The sequence below is a fragment of the Triturus cristatus genome, chromosome 2_2, assembly GCF_964204655.1.
Source record: "Triturus cristatus chromosome 2_2, aTriCri1.1, whole genome shotgun sequence".
NCBI classification, from domain to species: Eukaryota; Metazoa; Chordata; class Amphibia; order Caudata; family Salamandridae; genus Triturus; species Triturus cristatus.
The window spans coordinates 92373885-92396709 of NC_140582.1; the positions used below are offsets into that span (position 1 = coordinate 92373885).

At 45.0% G+C, this 22825-nt stretch overlaps 1 protein-coding gene across 1 annotated transcript in view; it reads right to left on the bottom strand.

The window, feature by feature from the left end:
• The window catches only part of LOC146861929 (glyoxylate reductase/hydroxypyruvate reductase-like), a 199316-nt gene that overhangs the window by 144542 nt on the left and 31949 nt on the right, over positions 1-22825 (bottom strand). Inside the window, exon 2 of the mRNA XM_085641097.1 lies at positions 15922-16052. Coding sequence (XP_085497223.1) covers positions 15922-16052 — 131 coding nt within the window. The remainder of the gene's footprint in view (positions 1-15921; positions 16053-22825) is intronic.

Sequence of the window (22825 nt, forward strand, 5' to 3'; positions counted from 1 at the left end):
AGGCTATAGGGAGTCCATTTTGAGGGATGCAGTTCTCAAAATGGAAGCTAGAACCCGTGAGTCATTATTTTTAACAACATCTAACTCTTCTGTTGACAGTGACTCTACTAACAGTAGCCAGACCCCCAGGCTCATCATAGCCTATAGCAAACAGGCGAGACAAATCAGGTCCATTGTTCAAGAACGATGGCCGATATTAAAAACTGATTTGGTCTTAAAACCCAGGTTATCTGATGGGCCTACAATTACATACAGGAGGGGACCCTCTTTAAGGACCCAAGTTTGCCATGAGTTTCCCGAGCTCAGAAAACAAGAAGAGTGGTTAAAATCCCGGCCGGGATTTAAGCGCTGCTCTACATGTAGAGCGTGCAAATTTGGTAAAAACGCCAACCAATATTGCACACCTTTCAGCCCAGATCCATTTAATATACGTGGATCTTTTACATGCAAAACTGAATTTGCTGTCTATGTACTAACGTGTACCTGTGATCTTAGATATGTCGGGAGTACCCGGCAACCAGTACACGTTAGGATTCTTCAGCATTTACGTGCCATTGTAAACAATGATGCAGCGTATCCGGTGGCGAGGCATTTTAAGGCTTGTCATAATAACAATCTACAATGCCTTAATTACTTTGTTATTGCCTCAGTTCCAAAAATCAAGAGAGGGGGTGACCGTGATAAAATGCTGAGAAGATTAGAATCTGAATACATTTTAAAACTAGACAGCAGATTCCCTAATGGGCTTAATGCAACTGAGGATCTACATGTATTTCTTTAACTTTGCATTCTGTACTGTATTAGGTTAAATCTCTATGGAGTGTATTGCCCTGCCTGCTTCCGCGCATATAGATTATGAATTTCCAGTTTTTTTGATCCCATTTTCTTTTTACACTTACAATTCTATTTTTCCTAATGTGTTTAACTACATGATTTAGGAATAGATAAATGTATATTTTTTCACTTCATTAATCAGACATAGACTCCTAGACATGTCTGTTTGGACCATACTATTAATAATAGTGAATTCACTTGCAATGCTTTACAACATCTTATCATATCTCAACTCTCGGGTGCTTAACAATACAATATGATTATCATTTTGATTATGCTAATTGCATTATATGCGCTTAGATATTTTTTGTATTTTTATCTCCATGGTTTGGTACTTGTATCCACAAAACAAATTTAATCATTGACAATTTTTGCATTATTTGCACAATTTTTTGTGTTTACATTATTGCGTAATTTGCACATTATTTGTATATATATTGAATTTTAATCGAGAATATTTGCACTTTATTGCGTAATTTGCACAGTCAATCAAGTTTGGATATTACTGAATCAATGAATATGGAGTTTTATGTATTTCATACTAAATAATGATCCTGAGTTTGTTTGGATTTTAACCTGTTACTCAATTGCACAGCATATTCAATGTGGTCCAAAATGTATTGTTTGGAAAACAGACTTTCGAGGTTGGAGTAGTGTGTCTTCACTTTCTAAATGTCACATGGTGCAAAAAAATGATAAAAAAAATGGTGAAAAAAATGCAGCCAATTGAAAGTCTTGTTGTATAAAATGGGCTCATTTTATTGAACTGATTGTCTGTGAGCAAGGGCGGATGCCCGAAACGCGTCAGATATTTGTGAAGACTCGGCTTTAAAATAAATGAACAACTATTGTGCCTGACTTTGGATCTGCGTGGTTTCTGTTTTCCGTGGGCACGGATTGTTTGGAGACTGCAAACATGGGATATATATATATATATATATATTCACTGAAAAAACCATAGGTTTCACACATGTTATAGTTAGCTGTACATTTCACTCGTAAAAAACCAATGAAATTCCCGCGTTATAGTTAGTGCAGGCAACTATAACTCACGCGACCGCAATCCTCTGCTGATGCTAATACTGTTTTTCGACACTTATTTGCCCATGTCTTCTTCCATTAAATTTTAGCTATACATATATTACAAATATTTTTTTTTCATAAAGACACATATGTCATCAGCAGAAGATTGCGGTCGCGTGAGTTATAGTTGCCTGCATTAACTATAACGCGGGAATTTCATTGGTTTTTTACGAGTGAAATGTACAGCTAACTATAACATGTGTGAAACCTATGGTTTTTTCAGTGAATTTGCAAGGTTTTTTAAATGCTAATTCCTAACTATAACGTGTGTGAAACCTATGGTTTTTTCAGTGAATTTGTACGGTTTTTTAAATGCTAAGTTACTTTACGCCATTCGTGGCGTGCGCGCCCAGTTAACGCAGTTCGTTCCGTGCGCGCACGGTGCGCTTCGCGCACCGCGCGCCCACTTTACGCAGTTAGTGCCGTGCACGCACGGTGGTCACGCGGTGCGCTGCGCGCACCGCGTGCCCACGTTAAGCGGGATGGGCCATGTACGCACGATGCGCTTCGCGCACCGTGCGCACATGGGGGACATATTATGCGCATCTTTGTGAAATGTATTCTTTGTTAAATTCATAGCTGTAATATGCCATGCACAATTGGTGCCCTTCGGGCACCATTTGCACACGGGGTGGGGAGAATGTGGATAATTTTTTTTTTTTTTAATTTTTACCGTACGCGTACGGTAAGCGTAATCGGCGATTTTCCGAAAAAAAAAAAATTTTTTTTTTTGGGCTTGGGGGTTGTTTGGGGACCCCTGTATCAATGCTGGGTGGTTTGGGGTTCGTTTTTGCTGCCCAACTCAGGGAGCGAGAGAGACCACGTTTCCATAGGAAATCCGCAACATTCTATTTTGAATAACTTTGGCACCGGTTGACGAATCCTCGCGAATTTTTCAAAATAGGTGGGGCGCTACGCTCCGCTCTTACCCTGAAAGTCTCGGGGGGATTCGTCAAGCGGGGGCTGAGATAAAAGGGGGGTCCCAAAACGCGTTTTTCCCATGCATTTTTCCATAGGACCTTTAGACAGGGCTACAGCCCGAACGGCTGAACAGAATTACTAGAAATTTGGCAGAGAGGTAGTCCTCAGGTCAAGGAAGTGCCTTTTGTAGGTTTGGTGTAAATCTGTTCAGTAGATTCTGAGAAAATAGCCTTTAAATCAATATATATATCTGAGCCAGCTTACGGTGCGCTTACGGTACGCTTACCATACGCGTACGGTGGCGTGCGCGAGCGCGATTCTGATTGGCTCTTAGATCTTAGTAAACATTCGAATCGGCCGAAACCAGGAAGCGGTGGCCGCCATTTTCTCTCTCGCACTGAGAGTGATGTTTAAAATATAAAGCACAAAAACATGTAAAGGGGCTGTTTAGACAGCTCCCACACACATAGCCATGTTGAGGGAGTCCCCAAAGATCCCCCAAGGCCAAAAACGGAATTTTTATTTTTTCGCTAATTTCGCCGATTACGCTTACCGTACGCGTACGGTAAAAAATTATAAAAAAAAAAAAATTATCCACACTCTCCCCACCCCGTGTGCAATCGGTGCCCGAAGTGCACCAATTGTGCATGGCTTATCAAAGATGAGATAAACTAAAATATTAAAAAAAAAAAAAAAAAAAAAAAAATTATCCACACTCTCTCTACCCCCGAAGGGCACCATTTGTGCATGGCTTATAACACATACGAAAAATTAAAATATTACCTTTCAAAACGAAGTGCATCATATGTCCTCCATGTGCGCACTGCGTTAAGTGGGCGCGCACGCCACGAATGGCGTAAAGTAACTTAGCATTTAAAAAAACGTACAAATTCACTGAAAAAACCATAGGTTTCACACACGTTATAGTTAGGAATTAGCATTTAAAAAACCTTGCAAATTCACTGAAAAAACCATAGGTTTCACACATGTTATAGTTAGTGGAAATTTTACTGATAAAAAACCAATGAAATTCCCCCGTTATAGTTAGTGCAGGCAACTATAACTCACGCGACCGCAATCTTCTGCTGATGGCATATGTGTCTTTATGAAAAAAAAATATTTGTAATATATGTATAGCTAAAAATGTATGGAAGAAGACATGGGCAAATAAGTGTCTAAATACAGTATTAGCATCAGCAGAGGATTGCGGTCGCGTGAGTTATAGTTGCCTGCACTAACTATAACGGGGGAATTTCATTGGTTTTTTATCAGTAAAATTTCCACTAACTATAACATGTGTGAAACCTATGGTTTTTTCAGTGAATTTTATATATATATATATACACATTCTTTCTTTCCATGCCATCTTATAGTCAATGCTTTATGCATACATTTTCCCTGATTTCGCAGAGATTGCTGTCTGCTACTGCTAACAGTGATTTCCTATTATTCTGATATTTTTGCGGGGAGAATTTCTCCTACAGTTAATCATAGCTACTGCTCTGATTACTTCTCTTTGATTTAATTAACAGTTGCTATTGCAACTTGTTAGGGAACTCGGCTTAGACTAAGATAAGGACTATTTCCTTTATGGAACCCGCTGTCTATATTATGCTCAATCTAATGCCTTTTCTAGATATTTCTGTATATTCACTAATCTGAATAAAAACAACAAACATAATATTAATCTCTTAATGAGAAATAATGCTTTAAAACTATTCCAAACCTCTCATCAGTGATTGAACATTAAGGGGCCCATTAGGATGGCGGGCGGACTTTAGTCCGCCCACCATCCTCGCGCTGCTGGGGCCGGCTGCCAGACGTGCGGTGGTCCAGCACCGCTGATTAGAATGCGACCACCACCCTGGCAGTCGCATTCCGCATATTTGACATTGCGGCGGGTGCTGCTGTAAGCAGCACCCGCCGCAATGCCAAATTAACATGTTGTGCATTCCCATGCACAATGTGGCAGGTACCGCGCGGTGCCTGCCACCTTGTACATGGAACTGCAGGGGGGTACCAAGGGTACCCCCAAAGTGCACCCCCACCCCCCATGGGGGCCGCAACGGGCCCCCAAAGCACATCCCTGCCAGCCTTTCCATGGCGGCATCGCCACCATGGAAAGGCCTTCCACACCGTGCATCATAATATGGATGGCGGTGCCTTCTAGGCACCGCCACCATATTGTACCCCAGCTCCGCCCAGCCGGCAATCGGAACGATTGCTGACCGGCAGAAAAGTGTCAGACACACTTTGCGTCTGCTCCGATACCCCCCGCCATAATAATATGGCGGGGGGTAAATCAGGTTGGGATGGCGGGCGGATCGCCACCGCTGGGCCGGCAGTGACAATCTGCCCGCCATCCTAATGACCCCCTTAATTACTGAAAATTGATTATTGTATTTGAAAGGCAATATGTTAAATTTCCATTCTGCCATGACGGCCAAGATCCATTGGCCTGAAGATGGAGGAACACCAAAAATAGGAGGCTTTTGCTGTAAGTTCTTTGGGTCAGCAGCACTGGTCCTCAAATTGCCCTCCCAAATTTTGGGCGCTAACAGAACCTTTTTTTTTTAACATACTTTATTGATGACTTTAACAATTCTGAAATGTAATAGTCATTCTACAGAGACAGTCTTTTGCTTTTATATTAATAACATTATACATGCTACTTATAATGACTACATGTGTCATTTCTTGAACGAGAAAGTCGAAGACAGTGATCTCCAATAGCGTCGTGAACATCAAAACAATAGGATCTAACAATATAGATTGACAATAGAAGACAATTAGATTCCAATCAACAATGGAACCCCATTAAACCATACCCTCCCTCCCTCCCTAGCCCACCCGCTCCCCACTCCTGGTCAGTCGTGTTTTGGTTTCTTCAACTATCTCTCTGTGGCGTTATGAAATAGAACCCAAAGGGTAGCAATGCCCACGGGTTAGCAACCTGTGTGTCTGGGTCCCGAAACCTATAATGAAAGGGTCATATAGGAACCCTGTGTGCTAATGGGCTGGTATAGTCTGCGAAGGTAATAGATCGAGAGATGGGTTGTTTCCTGAGCCCCCTATCCTCTTCCCTGCGAAAAGCTGCACCCTCCGCCCTCCCCCACTGAATCATGTCACTCTGCCACGTGGATACCGCCGGGCTCCTAGGAGACTTCCATCGCATGGTAAGAGCCCTCACTGCCAAGATAAGGGCCAGATCTACAAACCGGAACTGGACTGTCTGCACTTTTGTGCGTCTTCGGAGGCCTGCGAGACAATATAATGAGTCGTCCGGGACAGGGAGTCTAGTGACGCGCTAACAGAACCTTGATGCATGCTTGCGGGCAGGGACATAGATTTTTTCAAACACTTGAGCACAGGGTTCCAAGTACCACCCACCAGAAGCCATCCACCAAATGGATAGCATTGTGTCCTGTGTCGGCTGCTGGCATTGCCTCGCTCCCCAATAAAGATTGTTCTTTTTCATTGAGACTATTCACTGCCACCTCAGACTTAGCTCATTCAACTGTGAGGGACTGTCACCGGATATACCCTTAACAACATGGGCACTGAAGAGTATTATTTTCAAAACATTCTTCAGAATTTAAGGCACCTTTTCCACTGGGGAAATCGTATCTATATACACTTGTGAGACAATATGCAATTTCACTTCGTAAAAAATAAAAAGAGGCATACCAACATTTAGAGAATGTTTTGATATTTTCACATTTTTCCATAGTGTTGCATTCATATCCATTGACTTATATGTTATTAGTTGGTCCCATTGATTTTAACCACTTCACTGCCCTAATGAGTCATAACATACAGCCTTATGTGCACTTATTTCATATACATTACAGAGTTGGAGACAGTGACTCTGTCACAATTGTTGCAAAACTAAATGATAATGATAAACACTATGAAATTTTCATGGAAAACAAAATGGTGCTACTAGAGCAAAATCTGCAGTTTGGATTTTCAACCCTCTTAGAAGAGGTGAAGTGGTTCCAATCAATTTTTTGGTTTCATGAAAATCGTTTCAGTGATTTTTGTACAAAAGAAAAAAAATATATAAGTTTAATATAAAAATGTATAGCTATCTTGAATGGTGGGCTGCCATCCTTGGATTTGCAAAATCTATCATTAAAATCTGAAAACTGAACAAATCTAATTGGACTAGGGAACATTTTCTCTCTAGGCAAAATGTGAGAGATGCATATCCTGAAGGATACATGGATCCTTCCCACTCTGGCTGGCTGGCCTCAATGAAAATATTTGAGATGGTTGCACTGATGGATGCAGGAATCAAGAAGATCGCGCATTGCAAAAATCAATGTGGGGGTAAATGGGACCAGAGGGACCACTCCATGATAGAGGAATTATGTGGGATGGATCACAGATGAGCATATACTGCTCACAAAGGTAAAAAAGGCACCCTGTTTTTGCTATAGGATTCACTGCTCCAGCCACAGATTCCCAAACTTTAATTTTCTATGTGTTTTGTCAGTGGATTTACGCTGGATTTATGAATCTTAAGGAGTGAGACATATCTGAGAATCCTAAGAGCCCTTTTGGATTTGCGGATCTAGATCTGCAGACCTTAATTAGGAAGAAAAAGAAAAATCCACACTACAACTGTGCATGACCGAAGGCTGTTTTCCCTGAGATGTTGTCACATAGGAGCTGGGTGCAGGGCTAATGCCCTGCCTCTACGATCATACTTGTAATTGTAGTATTTCTAAAGTGCATAAAACCAGAAGGCATCTAAGTGCTGAGCTGAATGAGACTGTGTGACCGGAGTGGCGGCCGACATGTTACAATACTGGGGTGCGGATGGAGGGGGCGGGTGGAGGGGTTGTGGGAGAGGGGGATAGGGGGCCAGCAGGAAGCATGAAGGGGAAGGGTGCAGCAGAAGGAAACTGGGATAATGAAAAAATGAAAACACTTACCTGGTGCTGCCATCCACCTCGTGCTCCTCTGCAGCAGTTCCTGGAGTCCCTATGAAAGCATCAGACTCGCATCCAATTCCCCTGCTGCTCTCATATGAGAGCAGCGCGGGGATTGGCCTAAGTGGGCTGAGAAGACGCTCCACTCAGGTCAGGGAGTCTTTGGGGTTTCTCCAGGCTGGCTGCTCAATGCAGCCGGGCTGGAGAAACCTAAGTGAGCATGTGTGTTTGGTCGGCCTGAGCACTCCTCCCCCTCCTCCCATGTCGTGGCCCGCCCCACCGTGCACAAGCTGGCTCAGAGCCGGCAAATGAAAAATACTAAGATATCGTCTTATTTGTCCCTTGCTGGCTCTGAGCCAGAGGTGCGACACTCCTGCGCCATTGTGGAGGAGCCGTTTCTGTGTGATGGGTGAAGACCCAGAGCAGAGAGAGACAAAACATTCCGCCGACTCAGATGGAGGGCTAGTTTGAGAATAACCGAGTTTTGACCTGCCTATGCACTATCAGGTACGTATTTAAACTTCTGATGTATTCCTGGAGGGCATTCCACAGCCTGGCGGCCGCCACTGTGTGTCCCGGTTCTCCCCACCTAGCTTTTCTTCACCTAGGAACAACCACCTTTCATCAATCCACAGATCTCAGTGACCTCATACGAGCATACCAATTAAAGGCTGTACTGAGGTAGAATGGGCCCTGCAAGTGGAGAGCCTTGTAGACCAAGCAGAGGGCTTTAAAAACACCCTCTTCTGAACTGGCAGCTTGTGTAGGGACTTTAATCCCTCCCTAACCAAACAATGTTTAGATACTGCCAGGACCAAGCGAGCAGACGCATTTTGGATGGTTTGAAGCTTGTTTAGGGAGAACTGGTTAAAATTTAAATACAGGGGATGGCAGTAGTCTAAGCGAGAGGTGATAGGCGCAATGACCACTGACAGCCTAATATCTTTCGCGAGAAACTGCCAAATTGTCTCAAGATCTTGATAATCTTTAAACAGGAGCTCACAGTTTTATTCACCTGGGTGTCAAAAGTCAAGGTGCTATCAAAAGTTACACCCAGGTTTATGGCCGCAGCCTCCAGGGCAGGATCAGTACCACACATATCTGGTCACCAGTGGCTATTCCAAATTGAACTTTTCCCTTCGAAGACCAAGATCTCGGTTTTCTCACCATCTGTTTTGAGACAGTTCTCCCTCATCCACCTGCTGATCTCCATCATGCAAGCCCTGACCCTGTTAGCTATCTCTTTCCAGTCATCGGAGATGTGAATGATGATCTGAGTTTCATCCAAATAGGATGATACCAGAAAGCCAAAGAGTGCACCAGCTTCGCGAAGGGGGTGACATATAGATTAAATAGGGTCATGCTTAAGAAGGACTCTTGTGGGATCCCACAGGGGAGCTGGAAAAGAGTAGCTCTGAAGTCCCCACAGTTAACTGTGAGCGTCCTATCCAACTGTAAGGACTCCAGCAAATTGAGTGCCATGTTCTTCAGCCCAGCCTGAGGCAGACTTTGCACCAACAGACATGGAAATCTGGTGTCAAAGGTTGTGGACAGGTCCGGCAGCACCAACATAGCCGCACCACCCTGGTCAACATGTCTGCAAATGGAGTCAGCAGTCGCTATAAGCTCCAATTCAGTGCTGTGATTCCTCCTTCTCCCATATTGAGGAGGTCCAGGCATCCTTGATCCAGGAGAAACTAGGCTAGTTCCTGGTTTATATGCTTCTCCAATGTTTTAGCGGAGCAGGCAGCAATGAAATAGGGCTCAAGTTTTTTAAATCACTAGTCTCCCTCAATTTATTTCTTCTTAGAGATAACAACTGCCTTCTTCTTGCCCTGCGGGTAAACTCTTGACTCCAGAACCTGAGAATAGACCTTCTCCAGGGCCTCTCCAATCAGTTCAGGGACCAGCTGCAGGACCCTGGGTGGACAGGGATCGTCCAGTGAGCCTGAAGTAGTACCCCACAACAGAGCCTTGATTTTAGATGCAGGCAGCGGGGACAACCTGGTTAAACACCTAGGGTTAAGCAGTTTAGGGATCCCACCTTCCTCATAGAGAACCAGAACTTTCTCCTCACCCTCTTGTAATTACCTGGACTATCCATAGTCAAATTACCAGTACTATCAATGGGAACAGGGAAATCAGCAAAGATCTTCAAGATCTTACCTTTGAAGAACTCCGCAACCTTATTACTGAAAGCCTGCAAGTTCTCCACTGCCTGATGTGTGGGAGGTGCCAAGAGGCCACGTACAGTGCTAAAACATTCCTTTGGGATGTTAATAGCCAACCTAATCCTCTAGGAGAAATACACAGCTTTCACCTTCTTGATAGCCTCTTTGTATTTGAGAATGAGCTCCCTATGTTTAGTTTTCTACTCCAATTTAGGAGCCAATCTCCAACTGTGTTCCTGCCTCCTACACAACCTTTGAAGCTCCTTGAGTTTAAAATACACTGCCAATGAGCCTGGACCCTTAAGATCATTCTCTTTGAATTTTAACAGAGATTGCTTGCCATGATTTTTCTCCAATTTCCGACACTCTTAGCGGTGCCCAACCTACTTTCCACCACGTCTCCTGTGTGCTAGAAATTTTACCAGACTGTGATCCGACCAACTTAACTGCACTCAATTGCCAACAGTCAGGGTCTCTTGAATGGAAAAGATCCCATCCAATGAATGTCCGGTATCGTGAGTTGGGGTACCGACCTGCTGGCTAAGGCCGAAACTGTGCATGAGGTCGAGTAGAGGTCTAGTATCACGGTCACTCTCTTCTTCTAAATGGAAATTGAAATCCCCCAGTAAAGTAAGACTACCACAGGAGTTAAAGGCCTCAAGTACTTGATGCCAGTGCATAATGAACTGCTTTTTGGGAGCTGGCGGATGATAGGTCAGGAGGCCCGCCAAAATAACAGAATGTTTATTTTTAATTTGGAAGTGCCCCCGCATCACAACCATCGTTACTGGTGTTGATGTGCTCTAGCATGCAGCTCACCTGTTCCCTAAAAATAATGGCCAAACCTCCACGCCCTTCCAACACTCCTATCCAGTTTCACCACTGCAAAACCTGGCGGTGTTGCAACCGCAAAATATGGGCCAGAGTCTGTCCTTGTTACCCTCACAATATGCTCTTCTCCACCATTCATGGGGGTGCCTCCACTTTGGCCACATCTGTGGCCAACTTTACACCTCCCAGCAGTCCAGTTGCACAGAGAGCAACACCACTGTCCCGTCATCCCAGGGTCTAACACTTCCCCTCCTCCACACCGCAACTTCTGTTCCAGATTCACAAGGGTCAACCTTGTATACCTAAGCCAGTGTTTAGCTGTAGTCGAACCGGCAGCATCCCTGGTCCCTGCTCCCATCCAGACGCAGACGGGCTTGCATTAGGCACGCCAGCGGCGCCCTCGTGCGTGTACGCTCATCAGTACGCTTAAATCCCTGAGGACGGCACATACTGCAAGAGGGAGTGACTAGGGAGCTACTAGGGAGCAAAAGAAGAGTAAAAACGGGCTCTAACAGGCCCTAATTCATTGCTACACCCAAAAATGCAATTTAAAAGACAATAGCACACGTAATTAAAAGCAGATGCAGAAAATTGGATTAAAACAAAATACGGTGCTAGCCTGCACCGTCAGACACCGCAGACTCACCAGCCTGACTGCGCATAGCCTAAAGTTGTGCACAGTTAACTGTGTCCAACCTGAGGCTGAGCACAGGGTATGGTTACAGGCCAGGCTGTGTGGCCAGTTCCCACAGCAAAGAGTTCATGGTAGTGCATAGTGGGTTATAACAATACAATTCTGGTTGCAGGACCTTGCTGAAGGCCAGGCTGTGCAGTCAATCCCTGCAGCATAGTGGGCAATGTTCAGACAAGAGCTGGAACAGAGTTTGCTGATCTACATTAGTGGGGCTGGGCAATGGGCCTGGCTGCAGCTAAACTCTGCTGTGCACAGCCTTTGTCTATGTGCAGTGACCTGTATCGATATGTGGACTATGCATAGGTCCAGGCCAAATGCCAGCCCTCACTGAGCATGGCTAACCGAGGTGTGCTATGGGCTATCACTTCATGGATGCCATCACCTCTGCTGTACAACGCCAAAGGGTGCAAAGCGTGAGCTATGTCCACACTGAAAGCAGGCCCTGCGGCACGCACCTTGCGCATATGGATGAAGGACAGTTGCAGTGGACAGTGCTCACATGGGGTATGGGCACAGGTTCTTGCCAAAGGTTAGATCCTGTGGAGTCCCTGCTATGCACATTTGAAGGGTGTGCATGTTGGGCTGTGTCCACATAGCTACAAGGTGCAAGACCTGGTTGAATCCATTTCCTGCAGCTAACTCTCCAGCTCAAAAGAGCTGAAAGCTAAGACCGCATTGGGCTGTGTGCCGGACGTGAATGAGATTCAGGAACTGCTGTTTTGCGTAGAATGTGCTGGGAAAATAAATGGTTCTGTTCTCCACAACAAATATATTTGCCAAACAGCAACAGGTTTCTGGGTTTAGTTTAGATCTACCATAAATTACCTTCCATAAATTAAAGGGTGAAAAAAAGCTGGTAAGTACCATTAAATAATGATTTTGGGGCGAAAAGAAACAAAATATGCTGCTTTTCCTCGCTATTAGGAGAAACATTGTGATATATGCAATTTATCACACCCAATAAATGCTATCCGTGGGGGGGAATTAGATTTTATCAGGTGCAATAAATAGCAGATCACCCTCGGAGGCACTCGTACTCAAAGCCTTTGTGTCCATCTGCAGGTACCCACTGAACTAGAAGCTTCTGGCCAGAACCATGTGGAGGAACGTCGCCCCACTGCCTAGCTCAGAGCCAGCAAATGTAAAATAAAACAATGTTCTTGCATCGTTTAATTTTGCATTTGCCGGCTGTTAGCCAGCGCTGTTGGGAGGGGCGGGCCGAGGCATGGGAGGGGAGAGGAGTAGTGCTACGTGCACTCCACTCCCTAAGTGCTCATGTGTGTTTAGCCGGTCGTCTCTGACCGACCAAAACACACATGCGCAGTTAGGTTTTATCCAGCCCAGCTGCACTGAGCAGCCGGGCTGGAGAAACCCCAGAGACTCTCTGGTCTGAGCAGTGCGTCTTTCCTGCCCACTCAGACCAATCCCCGCACTGCTTAGCAGTGCGGGGACTGGACAAGGAGTCTGTCCCAGGTACTGCTGGAACCAGGCAGGAAGAGGAGAGGCAAACGTGATGAAACGTGACGCTGGAGGCGGCCGGCGGCAAAAGGTACGTTTTTAGGTCTCGCCTGACCCAGCGCATGCGCTGGTTGCGAGACTTATTGAGAGGGCTCCAAAAAGTGCTACCAGGCCAGCCTAGAGCTACAGTGCATGTGCGCGGACGCGCGCGCTGCGCTTTACCGCAATTACTTTCACTTTCACCGCCGCTTTGATGTTTGATCGTGATCGCGATCACTTTAACTTTCGCGGCCGCACGGCCGCTCTGCATAGCCAATAGGTCTTGCTTTTGGGACCTTATCAGTATTTAGTTATGCAACTGTTGCATGGTTAAACACTTATATGGTCCCAAAGGCGAGACCTATTGGCTATGCCAATGCTTGTTTGCTGTTATATTGTGTTTCTAAACCTCCTCCACCCGCACCACGCCTCCAGCACCACCCCACCCACCCAACCACCCTTTTGTTTATGGCGGCCGCTGCTGATGTCTGGAAATAGAATACTGAGCTGGAGTTCACAGCAAGCGTAAGTGGTAGCGTTACATGGCAACATTAATTCAAACAAAACAGTGTACAGAATACATGCAAGAGTATTTATAAGAATATGGATCTTTTAAGCAAAGAGATTTAAAACAAATGGCTATGGACATAAGGTTACTTGTCAGAGTAAACTGTGTATGCAGTGCGTAAGTTGTAAACAAATATGTGCAGTGGGGCCAAAGTATTTCTTAGGCGATCTTCGCCAGCACAATGCTGGAGCTGCTGAATACCAGGACTGCTCAGTCTTGATTCCACCTCATGCCTTTTTCTTCCACGACCCAAAATTCCTGTCTCTTTATCTCACTTGCAGGATCTTTTACATGCCTGTTTGTTTCCCTTTGTCACTGTTTTCCTATATTGCTCTTTTTTCCTCTGTGTTTCTCCTAGAAGCAATGGGCTTATCATACATTGTTTATGGAGTGGAGATCAACCCTTCTGAAATGAACTATTTAGAAATCCACTTATGCACTCATTGCTAGTCTTCCTGCTAATTTAATTTAAATGATTAGGGCATTAATATTTCCACCATTCTAAACAGACTGCTGCATCTAGTATCAGCAATTCAGACGGTAAATGGGGAATATCAAGCAGAAAAACACAGCACTAGTAATGGGGCCTTACATCTGTGTGCAGCACGTATCGCTGTATGTTTTTAGGTCGAGCCTGGGCAGCGCATGCACTGCTCTGCGAGGCATGTTGTATTTGAGTATGGACTTGAAGCCCCGCCAACTCTACGTCCATATTTGGCATTGGCTTGTGTCATTGTCCTTCGTAAATGCTGGCTTCTGTTTCGCTAATGGGCTTGTTAGTCCCTCCTTAGTGCTGCCTTGTCTTCATTTGTAACCTCCGATGAGGACTGGCCCTTTTACTTCTGTTGTTACATGGTAGTCTTTTTTAGTCTGTAAACACTATTTTCTTTAATGAGTTTCTCCTACTGCAGGCACGCTTTCACTTTTCAAGCAGCCCAGGACAATTGCGGCCGCTTCTTTTAAATGAAATAGGTCTCGCATTTAAAAGAGTTTGAGCTATTAGCATTGTAAATGACAATGCCTTTTATTTATGTGTTAATTATCCAAAACAGATCAATAAAAGGCATTGTCGTTTACAATGCCAATATATTAAACTCTCGTGAAAAAAGACAGACCTATTGCATTGCAAATGCTTTTTTTCCCGAGGCTTTGGGGTACAGGTAGCATAGTTAAGATTTGGGAAAGTCTAAGGAAAGAGTCTTAATCTCTTATGATGCGTTACACTTTCCTCATGCTGCCCACTACCGCTGGTTATCCTGGGGACTAATGCATTTGGGCAAAGTTTTAAATCTTCTCACATTTGTAAAAGACAGCACTTTTGTAACGTGAGGATGACACATGGATAAATAAAGCCATCAGTTAACCCCTCAATCGAGCTAGCTTTGTTAAATAAAACATCTTTTCAAAGTGGTATTAGAACGTAGACCATGCGAGAAATTCCACTGGCTAACTATGCCCTGGCAGTTTTAACTTGGAACCTTTACAGGGCTTCTGCCCATCCTTTTTATTACGATTGTTTGTTTTCTAAGGAGCACCGCTTATTAGGTCAAAGCTTAGAGTTAGCGCGCAAGCGCTGCTCTAGGGAAGATCAGTGTAGTTCAGTAGGTGAGGGAAGTCCGCCCATATTTTTCATTGGCTTGTGTCTTTGTCCTTCCTAAATGCTGCCTTCCGATTGGTTTATAGGCTTGCTAGTGCTTCCTTATGATGGCCATGTCATCATTTGTATCCTTCCATGGCTACTGGCCCCTTTTCTTTGAGTGTTGCACGGTATGTGTTATTTAGATTGTGAGCACTATTTTCTTTAATGAGGTTCTCTTACTGCCCCTCCCAATGCCCGTGCCTTCTCCACTCCCCCGCACTCCCGTTGTCCGTGCCTTCTCGCACCACCGCCCCACCCACATTCCCGCTGTCTGTGCCTTCTCGCCCCCCTGCCCCGCCCGCCCGCCCGTACACTCCAGTTTGCAATGGAATAAGTCTTGAGTAAATGCAAGTCCTATTGCATTGCAAATGCTTGTTTTTGGAGTTAGGTATCATTATTGATTTCTAAAGAGCATGTTTGCCCCAGAGTTGTGTCCGGCGACTAGGGCAGCATTCTATTAGAAGTCCTCAAAGCAATGCATGTGAGCTGAGACATCAGGTCACCCGATGGACATTGACACAAATATCACCTGACATAAATATCGAGGCCTAAATATTGTTATGAAAAATATTGCTTCAGGGAGTGAATATTTTTTTTATTACCTCAAAAGGGGCAAAACAATGCTTATGACGCAATATTTTTGTCAGACGACGTTTAGGCAACAATATTCTGTTACCAATCCCACATGACCGAACAAACGGGAAAAATGCATCTCGAAAATATTTGTCTGGTTGTAGGTACAGTACCTGCTGCTCTCAAAACCTCCTCATCAATCTTCTCTGTCAGAAGACAATATAGACCCTTTGCCCCAGCAACTTTTTTGAGCAGCTCTTCACGTGGCACAGGATCATCAGAGTCCCACTGGTCGATTTCACATCTGCAAGGCAACCGGATACCCACATTTTGTTACGACACCACTTCTTATTATTACTACCAACACTATGGTTTAAACATTAAAAAAACAATAAATACAATAATAACCCTGCTTAATATGCGATATATAAATATCACCCAGGCGTGCAATGCCCATTGGGCTAAAAGGGCTTCAGCCCCCCCCCCCGTCGTGTGTATCTGCGTGGGCTTTTTGGTTCATCTGCTGTGTTGAAAGTTTTGGGGTGATTCATTAAGCGGGGGCCATGAAAAAAGGGGGGTCCCATAATTGCATTTTCCTCATGTCAAATCTATGGGGATTTTTCATTTTTTGAACACGACTACAGCCCAAACTGCTGAACAGAATTACACAAAATTTGGCAGAAAGCTACATGTTGGTCCAGAAAGTGTGCTTTTTGTGATTTGGTGTAAATCCATTCAGTAGTTTTTCAGATATCTAAATTAAAAAAATATAGATATCTGAGGATGCGATTCCTTCAAGTGGACTCGCGGATCCTACTAAAATTTGTTCGGCTGCCAACACGTCAATCAGGAAGTGTTGGCAGCCATATTGGGACTTGGCTTAAAGCAGAGTCCCAGAAAAAGGTCAAAAATAAAGAAATGGGGGCAGGATAGCAATACCCTAACCCCCCCAGATACGATGGTGTGGGGGGTCCCACAGAGACCCCACTGGGGGAAAAATAAATATTTTGTTTTATTTTGTCATCGGACTTGCGGGTGGATCTGCGAATCCACAGCAAAATAAAAATAAAAAGATGCGCGGGCTCCCCTTTTCCAAAGCCCCTTGGTGGGCTAAATCCCTGAGGCCCCCCTCCTAGGCTTTTCCTCTACCCTGGGTACTGTCACCTCCTGGGGGCACTCCAGACTAAAAATGCGGGGGGCTCAGATCCCTTTTGCCCCGGGGACCGCCACCTACCCGTGGCACATATATTATTTATCAAAAGAACAATGCGGGGGAGGCACTGTGGCCTCCCCCGCACCCCCGGGGACTACCACCTCCCAAGGGCTCCCATAACATATCTGCAGAGGGCCCGCCATGCCACCTCCCCAGGGTTACAATGAAATCAAGAAGGGGGGTCCCCCCAAGGCCCGGGGACTGCCAACTCCCCGAAGGCTACAATGAAATAATGAAGGGGGTCCATCTCGGCCCCCCGGCCCCGGGGACCACCACCTCCCTGGGGCTTACTCAAAACTGGAGGGGGGCGGGCGGCCCCCCTTCGTAAAGCCCTACATGGCCCTGGGTACCGCCACCCGGGACATTGCAGTTTGCTATGGCTCGGAGGGAGCACCGCTCCCCCAAGCCAGATCAAGCTCAGCTCTGCTTTCAACAAGTGAGAGCAAAAATGCTCTCGCTTGTTAAAAACAGCAATGCCTGTTTCCCTGCTCACTTTGCCTTGGGACCCCGGGTGGAGCTCCCTGGGTCTCAAAGCAATGCCGGCTCCTGCAGCAAGCGGGAAACCGTCACAGACCACGGGGGCCTTCAGGATCCCCCGTGGTCCCCAACAAAGAGGCCAGGCCCCGGGGGATGGAGTCCCTGGGGCTAATATTGGCCCCCTCCCGATTTTTTAAATATATAAATAAAGCCCTGGTCATGCGGGAAGGGGCTGCCGGGGCCTATATTGGCCAGGGAGGGGCGCCGCTCGGGCTCCCTCCCCTTTTTAAAATAAATAAAGGCCTGGCCCCGGGGATGTGGTTCCCGGGGCCGTTGTCGGCCTGGGAGAGGGACCGCATGGCCCCCCTCCCTTTTTTTCCTAAAGATACAAAAAAGGCAGGTCCCGAGGGATGTGGTCAGCCCATCTCCCTTTAAAAATATTTAAAAAATTTAAAAAAGAGCCCCGGGGGATGGGGTCCTTGGGGCTGAAATCATCCTGGGAGTAGGGCCACGCAGCCCCCCTCTAAAAAAATAAAAAGGGGGCAGGTTCCGGGGGATGGTGTCCCCGGAGCCCAAAATGGTCCAGGAAAGGGGGCCACGCGGCCCCCCTTCCTACTGAATAGAAAAAAAGAGCAGACAACTTGCCGAAGCCCTGTCCCCTTTCTCCACCACTCTTCAAATACCTCCTGGCACTCTGCTAGTTGGGGGATGAAGTCCCCTTGTTTGCTGAGGGTCCTTAGGGGCCAACAAAACCTCCTGTTACCTCCAGTAAGTCCCACACAGCGGGATTGCTGAGAGGTAGTCAGAGGCCACGCTCCCTTTGTCCACCACTCTGCAAATGTGGCTCGTGGTGCAATACTGGTTGGGGGATGAAGTCTACTTTACTCCTGAGAGACTTTGGGGGCCAAGAATCCTCCCTGGTACCTCCTGTAAGCCCTACACAGTGGGATTACTGAGAGCTGGTTGGAGACCCAGTCCCCTTTCTCTACCACTCTACAAACACGATTGCTACTTAAAAAAAATAGAAATTCGCTGAAAAAAACAAAGGTTAATGGGACGTTATAGTTAGGGAATGGAATTTAAAAAAACCTTAGAAATTCACTGAAAAAAACAAAGGTTGCAGGGACGGTAATAGTTATGCTCAGGTTTCACTCAAATGAAACCAGTGAAATTCAGCAATTATAGTTAGCTGAGCTAACTATAACTTGTGCTCCCGCAATGCACTGCTTATTACCTCACATATATCACTCATGACATGTCCAGTGACATCACTGATAGCATCTCAAATGACATCACTGATTATCACTCATGACATCATCCACAGAATCTCTGAAACATCCACTCACACCCCCATATAACCTTTCATACACCCACTCCGACTTCCAAACTACCATTCTCAAACCCATTCACATACCTGTACCAGTACTTACACAGCTAGTCAATGATTCATAGATTAACACACACATTTACTCACTCGCCCATACAGCCACTCACACACCCAGTAACTCACTAATACAGCCACTGACATATCCACTAATACAGCCACTCACACAATGAGTCAGTCACCCATAGGGTTAGTCACACACCTACTCAACTGGTCAATCACACAGCCACATACTCACCCATACAGTTATACACATACTCACTCACTTACTCATACAGATACTAACACATACTCACTCACTCAGTCACAATACAGCCACTCACATAACCCTTCACTCACCTATACTGCCTTTCACATACCCAGTTACTCACCCATATATCACTGACACATGCACTGACTCACCAACACATCCATACACATACTCACTCACCCATACAGCCCTTGAGACAAACACTCTCTACCCCATAGAGCCACTGACTCACCCATTCACTTATCCATATAGACAGTCACACACACCCTCATCCACCCACACAGACACTCATACACCCATACAGGTACTCCGACAACCAATCACTCACCCGTACAGAAACACATGTACCCAATCACACAAACATACAGCCACTTAGACACCAACTGTCAGGCTGATACAGACATTCAAACAACCTAGTCACTCACCCATACATTCACTAAGACACCTAATCACTCAGTTATACAATCAGTCACACACCCACAGAATTTTCCATACAGGCACTCATACACTCACCAATATACCTTGGCATATATATTTAACACTCATAGGGCCAGACGTATCAATAAACCGTTTTACAATTCAAAAAAATTACAAAACGGCATGTATGAAAGTGTTTTGAACACTTTCTGCGATTCCTAATGGGTTGCAAATGACCCACCTCAAGGATATTAATGAGGTAGGTTGCAATTCGCCACCCAATAGGAATCGCAAATATCACAGGGATGGTGGCCTGCTGAGATCAGCAGACCACCATGTCTGTGATTGCTTTTAAATAAAGTAAACTTTTTTTTTCTATAGCAGCCCGTTTTCCCTAACCCTTTCGCTGCTAGGCCTTTCCCCCCTGTGCTAAGCCTTTTTTGGCTATTTGGGGTAGTTCACGCTTAGGCCCCTGTAACTTTTTGTCCACATAAAGTATCCACGCCAAATTTGCGTCCTTTTCTTCCAACATCATGGAGATTTTGAAGGTACCTGGGGTTTGCGGATTCCCTGGAGGAGACCCAGAAATTAGCCAAAATACAGCTAAATTTAGTGTTTGGGGGAAAAATAGGGAAAAAGTGCTGCAGAAGAAGGCGTCTGTTTTTTCCCCTGCAAATGGTATCAACAAAGGGTTTGTGGTGCGGAAATCATCATTTTCCACGCTTTCAGGGACAAGCAGACTTTTGTAAGCAAACCAAAATGTTTTACTCAGTTTTGGCATTTTACTGGGACATAGCCTATTTTTGCTACTTTTTGTGTTTTCACCCTCCTTCCAATTAGTGGTAGAAATGAGTCTGAAAGGAATAATGGATCCTGGAAAGCTATACATTTCTGAAACAGAGACAAAATTCTAAATTCAGCAAGGGGTCATTTGTGTAGATCCTTCAAGGTTTTTCTTACTGAAATTAACAGTTGAAAATAGGAAACATTGAAAATTATTTGAAAAAAACAGCCATTTGTGCCAACGTTTTCACCTGTAACTTTGTCTAAGTATGACAGTTTTTTTAAAACAATATACCCTTACATCCGCTGAAGCGTTCTGGTTGTAGAGATATATACAACTTGTAGGTTCACCAAGAACCCGAGGAACCAAGAGCCAATAATTGACCAGCGTCTTGCAATGGTTTTTTATTGTGTACCGGATATATAGCAATTCACCTATGTATTTCCAAAATGGGAACAAAATATAGAGTTTAGAAACAGTAGCTATTTGCACATGCCCAAAATTATGGGTACCCATACTAGCATGTTTATAGGACATTTTTCTTTTTTACACATTGTCTTACATTTGGAAGGCAAACATGCATAGAAAGTCAATAGATAATAACAGTTGCTCTACAATTCTGTGCTCCTCTAAGTCTCTAGATAAAAATGGAACTTCACTTGTGTGGGTAGTCCTAGTGCACGCAACAGGAAATGGCCCAAAATGCATGGTGGACTCACCGCATTTTTACAGTGAAAACTGAACCTTTTTTTTTTGCAAAGTGCCTGGTTGCGGATTTTGAACACTAGCTCTGTCGGCACCAAAGAAAACCTAGCAAACCTATACATTTTTGAAAACTAGACACCCAGGTAAATCCAGGAGGGAGTGACTTGTGTGGCTCTCACCAGGTTCTGTTACCCAGAATCCCTTGCAAACCTCAAACTTTGTCAAAAAAAACACGTTCCTCACATTTCTGTAATGGAAAGTTCTGGAATCAGCGTGGATCCACAAAATTCCACCCACCCCACATTTCCCAAAGTCTTCCGATACAAATGGTACCTCACTTGTGTGGGTAGGCCTAGTGCCCATGACAGGAAACGGCCCAAAATGCAACGTGGACACACCACATTTTTACAGTGAAAACGGACCCTTTTTTTTTGCAAAGTGCCTGGTTGCAGATTTTGAACACTAGCTCTGCCAGCGCCTGGAAAAACCTAGCAAACCTATAAAAAATGTTAAACTATACACCCAGGGAAATCCAGGAGGAGGTGACTTGTGTGACTATCACCAGGCTGTTACCCAGAATCCTTTGCAAATCTCAAACTTTGTAAAAAAAGAAACCCTCACATTTATGGTATGGAACGTTCTGGAATCTGTGTGGATCCACAAAATTCCACCCACTCCTCCTTCCCCAAAGTCTCCCGATAAAAATGATACCTCACTTGTGTGGGTAAGCCTAGTGCCCACGACAGGAAATGGCCCAAAATGCATCGTGGATACACCACATTTTTACAGTGAAAACGGACACTTTTTTTGCAAAGTGCCTAGCTGTCAACGTTGAACCCTAGCTCTGCCGGCACCCAGGGAAACCTAGCAAACCCATACATTTTTGAAAATGAGACACCCAGGGAAATCCAGGAGGGGGTGATTTGTGTGGCTCTCTCCAGGTTCGTTACCCAGAATCCATTGCAAACCTCAAACTTTGTAAAAAAAACACATGTTCCTCACATTTCTGTAATGGAAAGTTCTGGAATCTGCGTGGATCCACAAAATTTCACCCACCCCGCATTTCCTACAGTCTTCTGATAAAAATGGTACCTCACTTGTGTGGGTAGGCCTAGTGCCTATGACAGGAAACGTCCCAGAACGCAACGTGGACACACCACATTTTTACAGTGAAAACTGCCCCTTTTTTTTGCAAAGTTCCTAGCTGTGAATGTTGAACCCTAGCTCTGCAGGCACCAAGGGAAACCTAGCAAACCTATACATTTTTGAAAACTAGACACCCAGGGGAATCCAGGATGGGTGACATGTGTGGCTATCACCAGGCTGTGTTACCCAGAATCCCTTGCAAATCTCAAACTATGTAAAAAAAAAAAAAAAAATCTCACATTTCTATGATGGAAAGTTCTGGATCCACAAAACTCTACCCACCCCGAACTCACCAAAGTCTTCCGATAAAAACGGTACCTCACTTGTGTGGGTAGGCCTTGTGCCCGTGACAGGAAACGGGCAAAAATGCAACATGGACACACCACATTTTTACAGTGAAAACTGACCCTTTTTTGCACAGTACCTAGGAAAACCTAGCAAGCCTATACATATTTTTAAAACTAGAGACCCAGGGGAATCTAGGATGGGGTGAGTTGTGTGACTCTCACCAGGTTCTGTTACCCAGAATCCCTTGCAAACCTCAAACTTTTACCCTGCCCTTTTAGACCCCAAAGCAGGTCTAAAAGGGCAGTTTGTTTATACGTTTCTAGGCTGACCCTACTTTGGGCATCCACACAAGTGAGGTGTCATTTTGCTCGGGAGATCAAGGGGAATGTTGGGTAGGAGGAAATTTACCCACA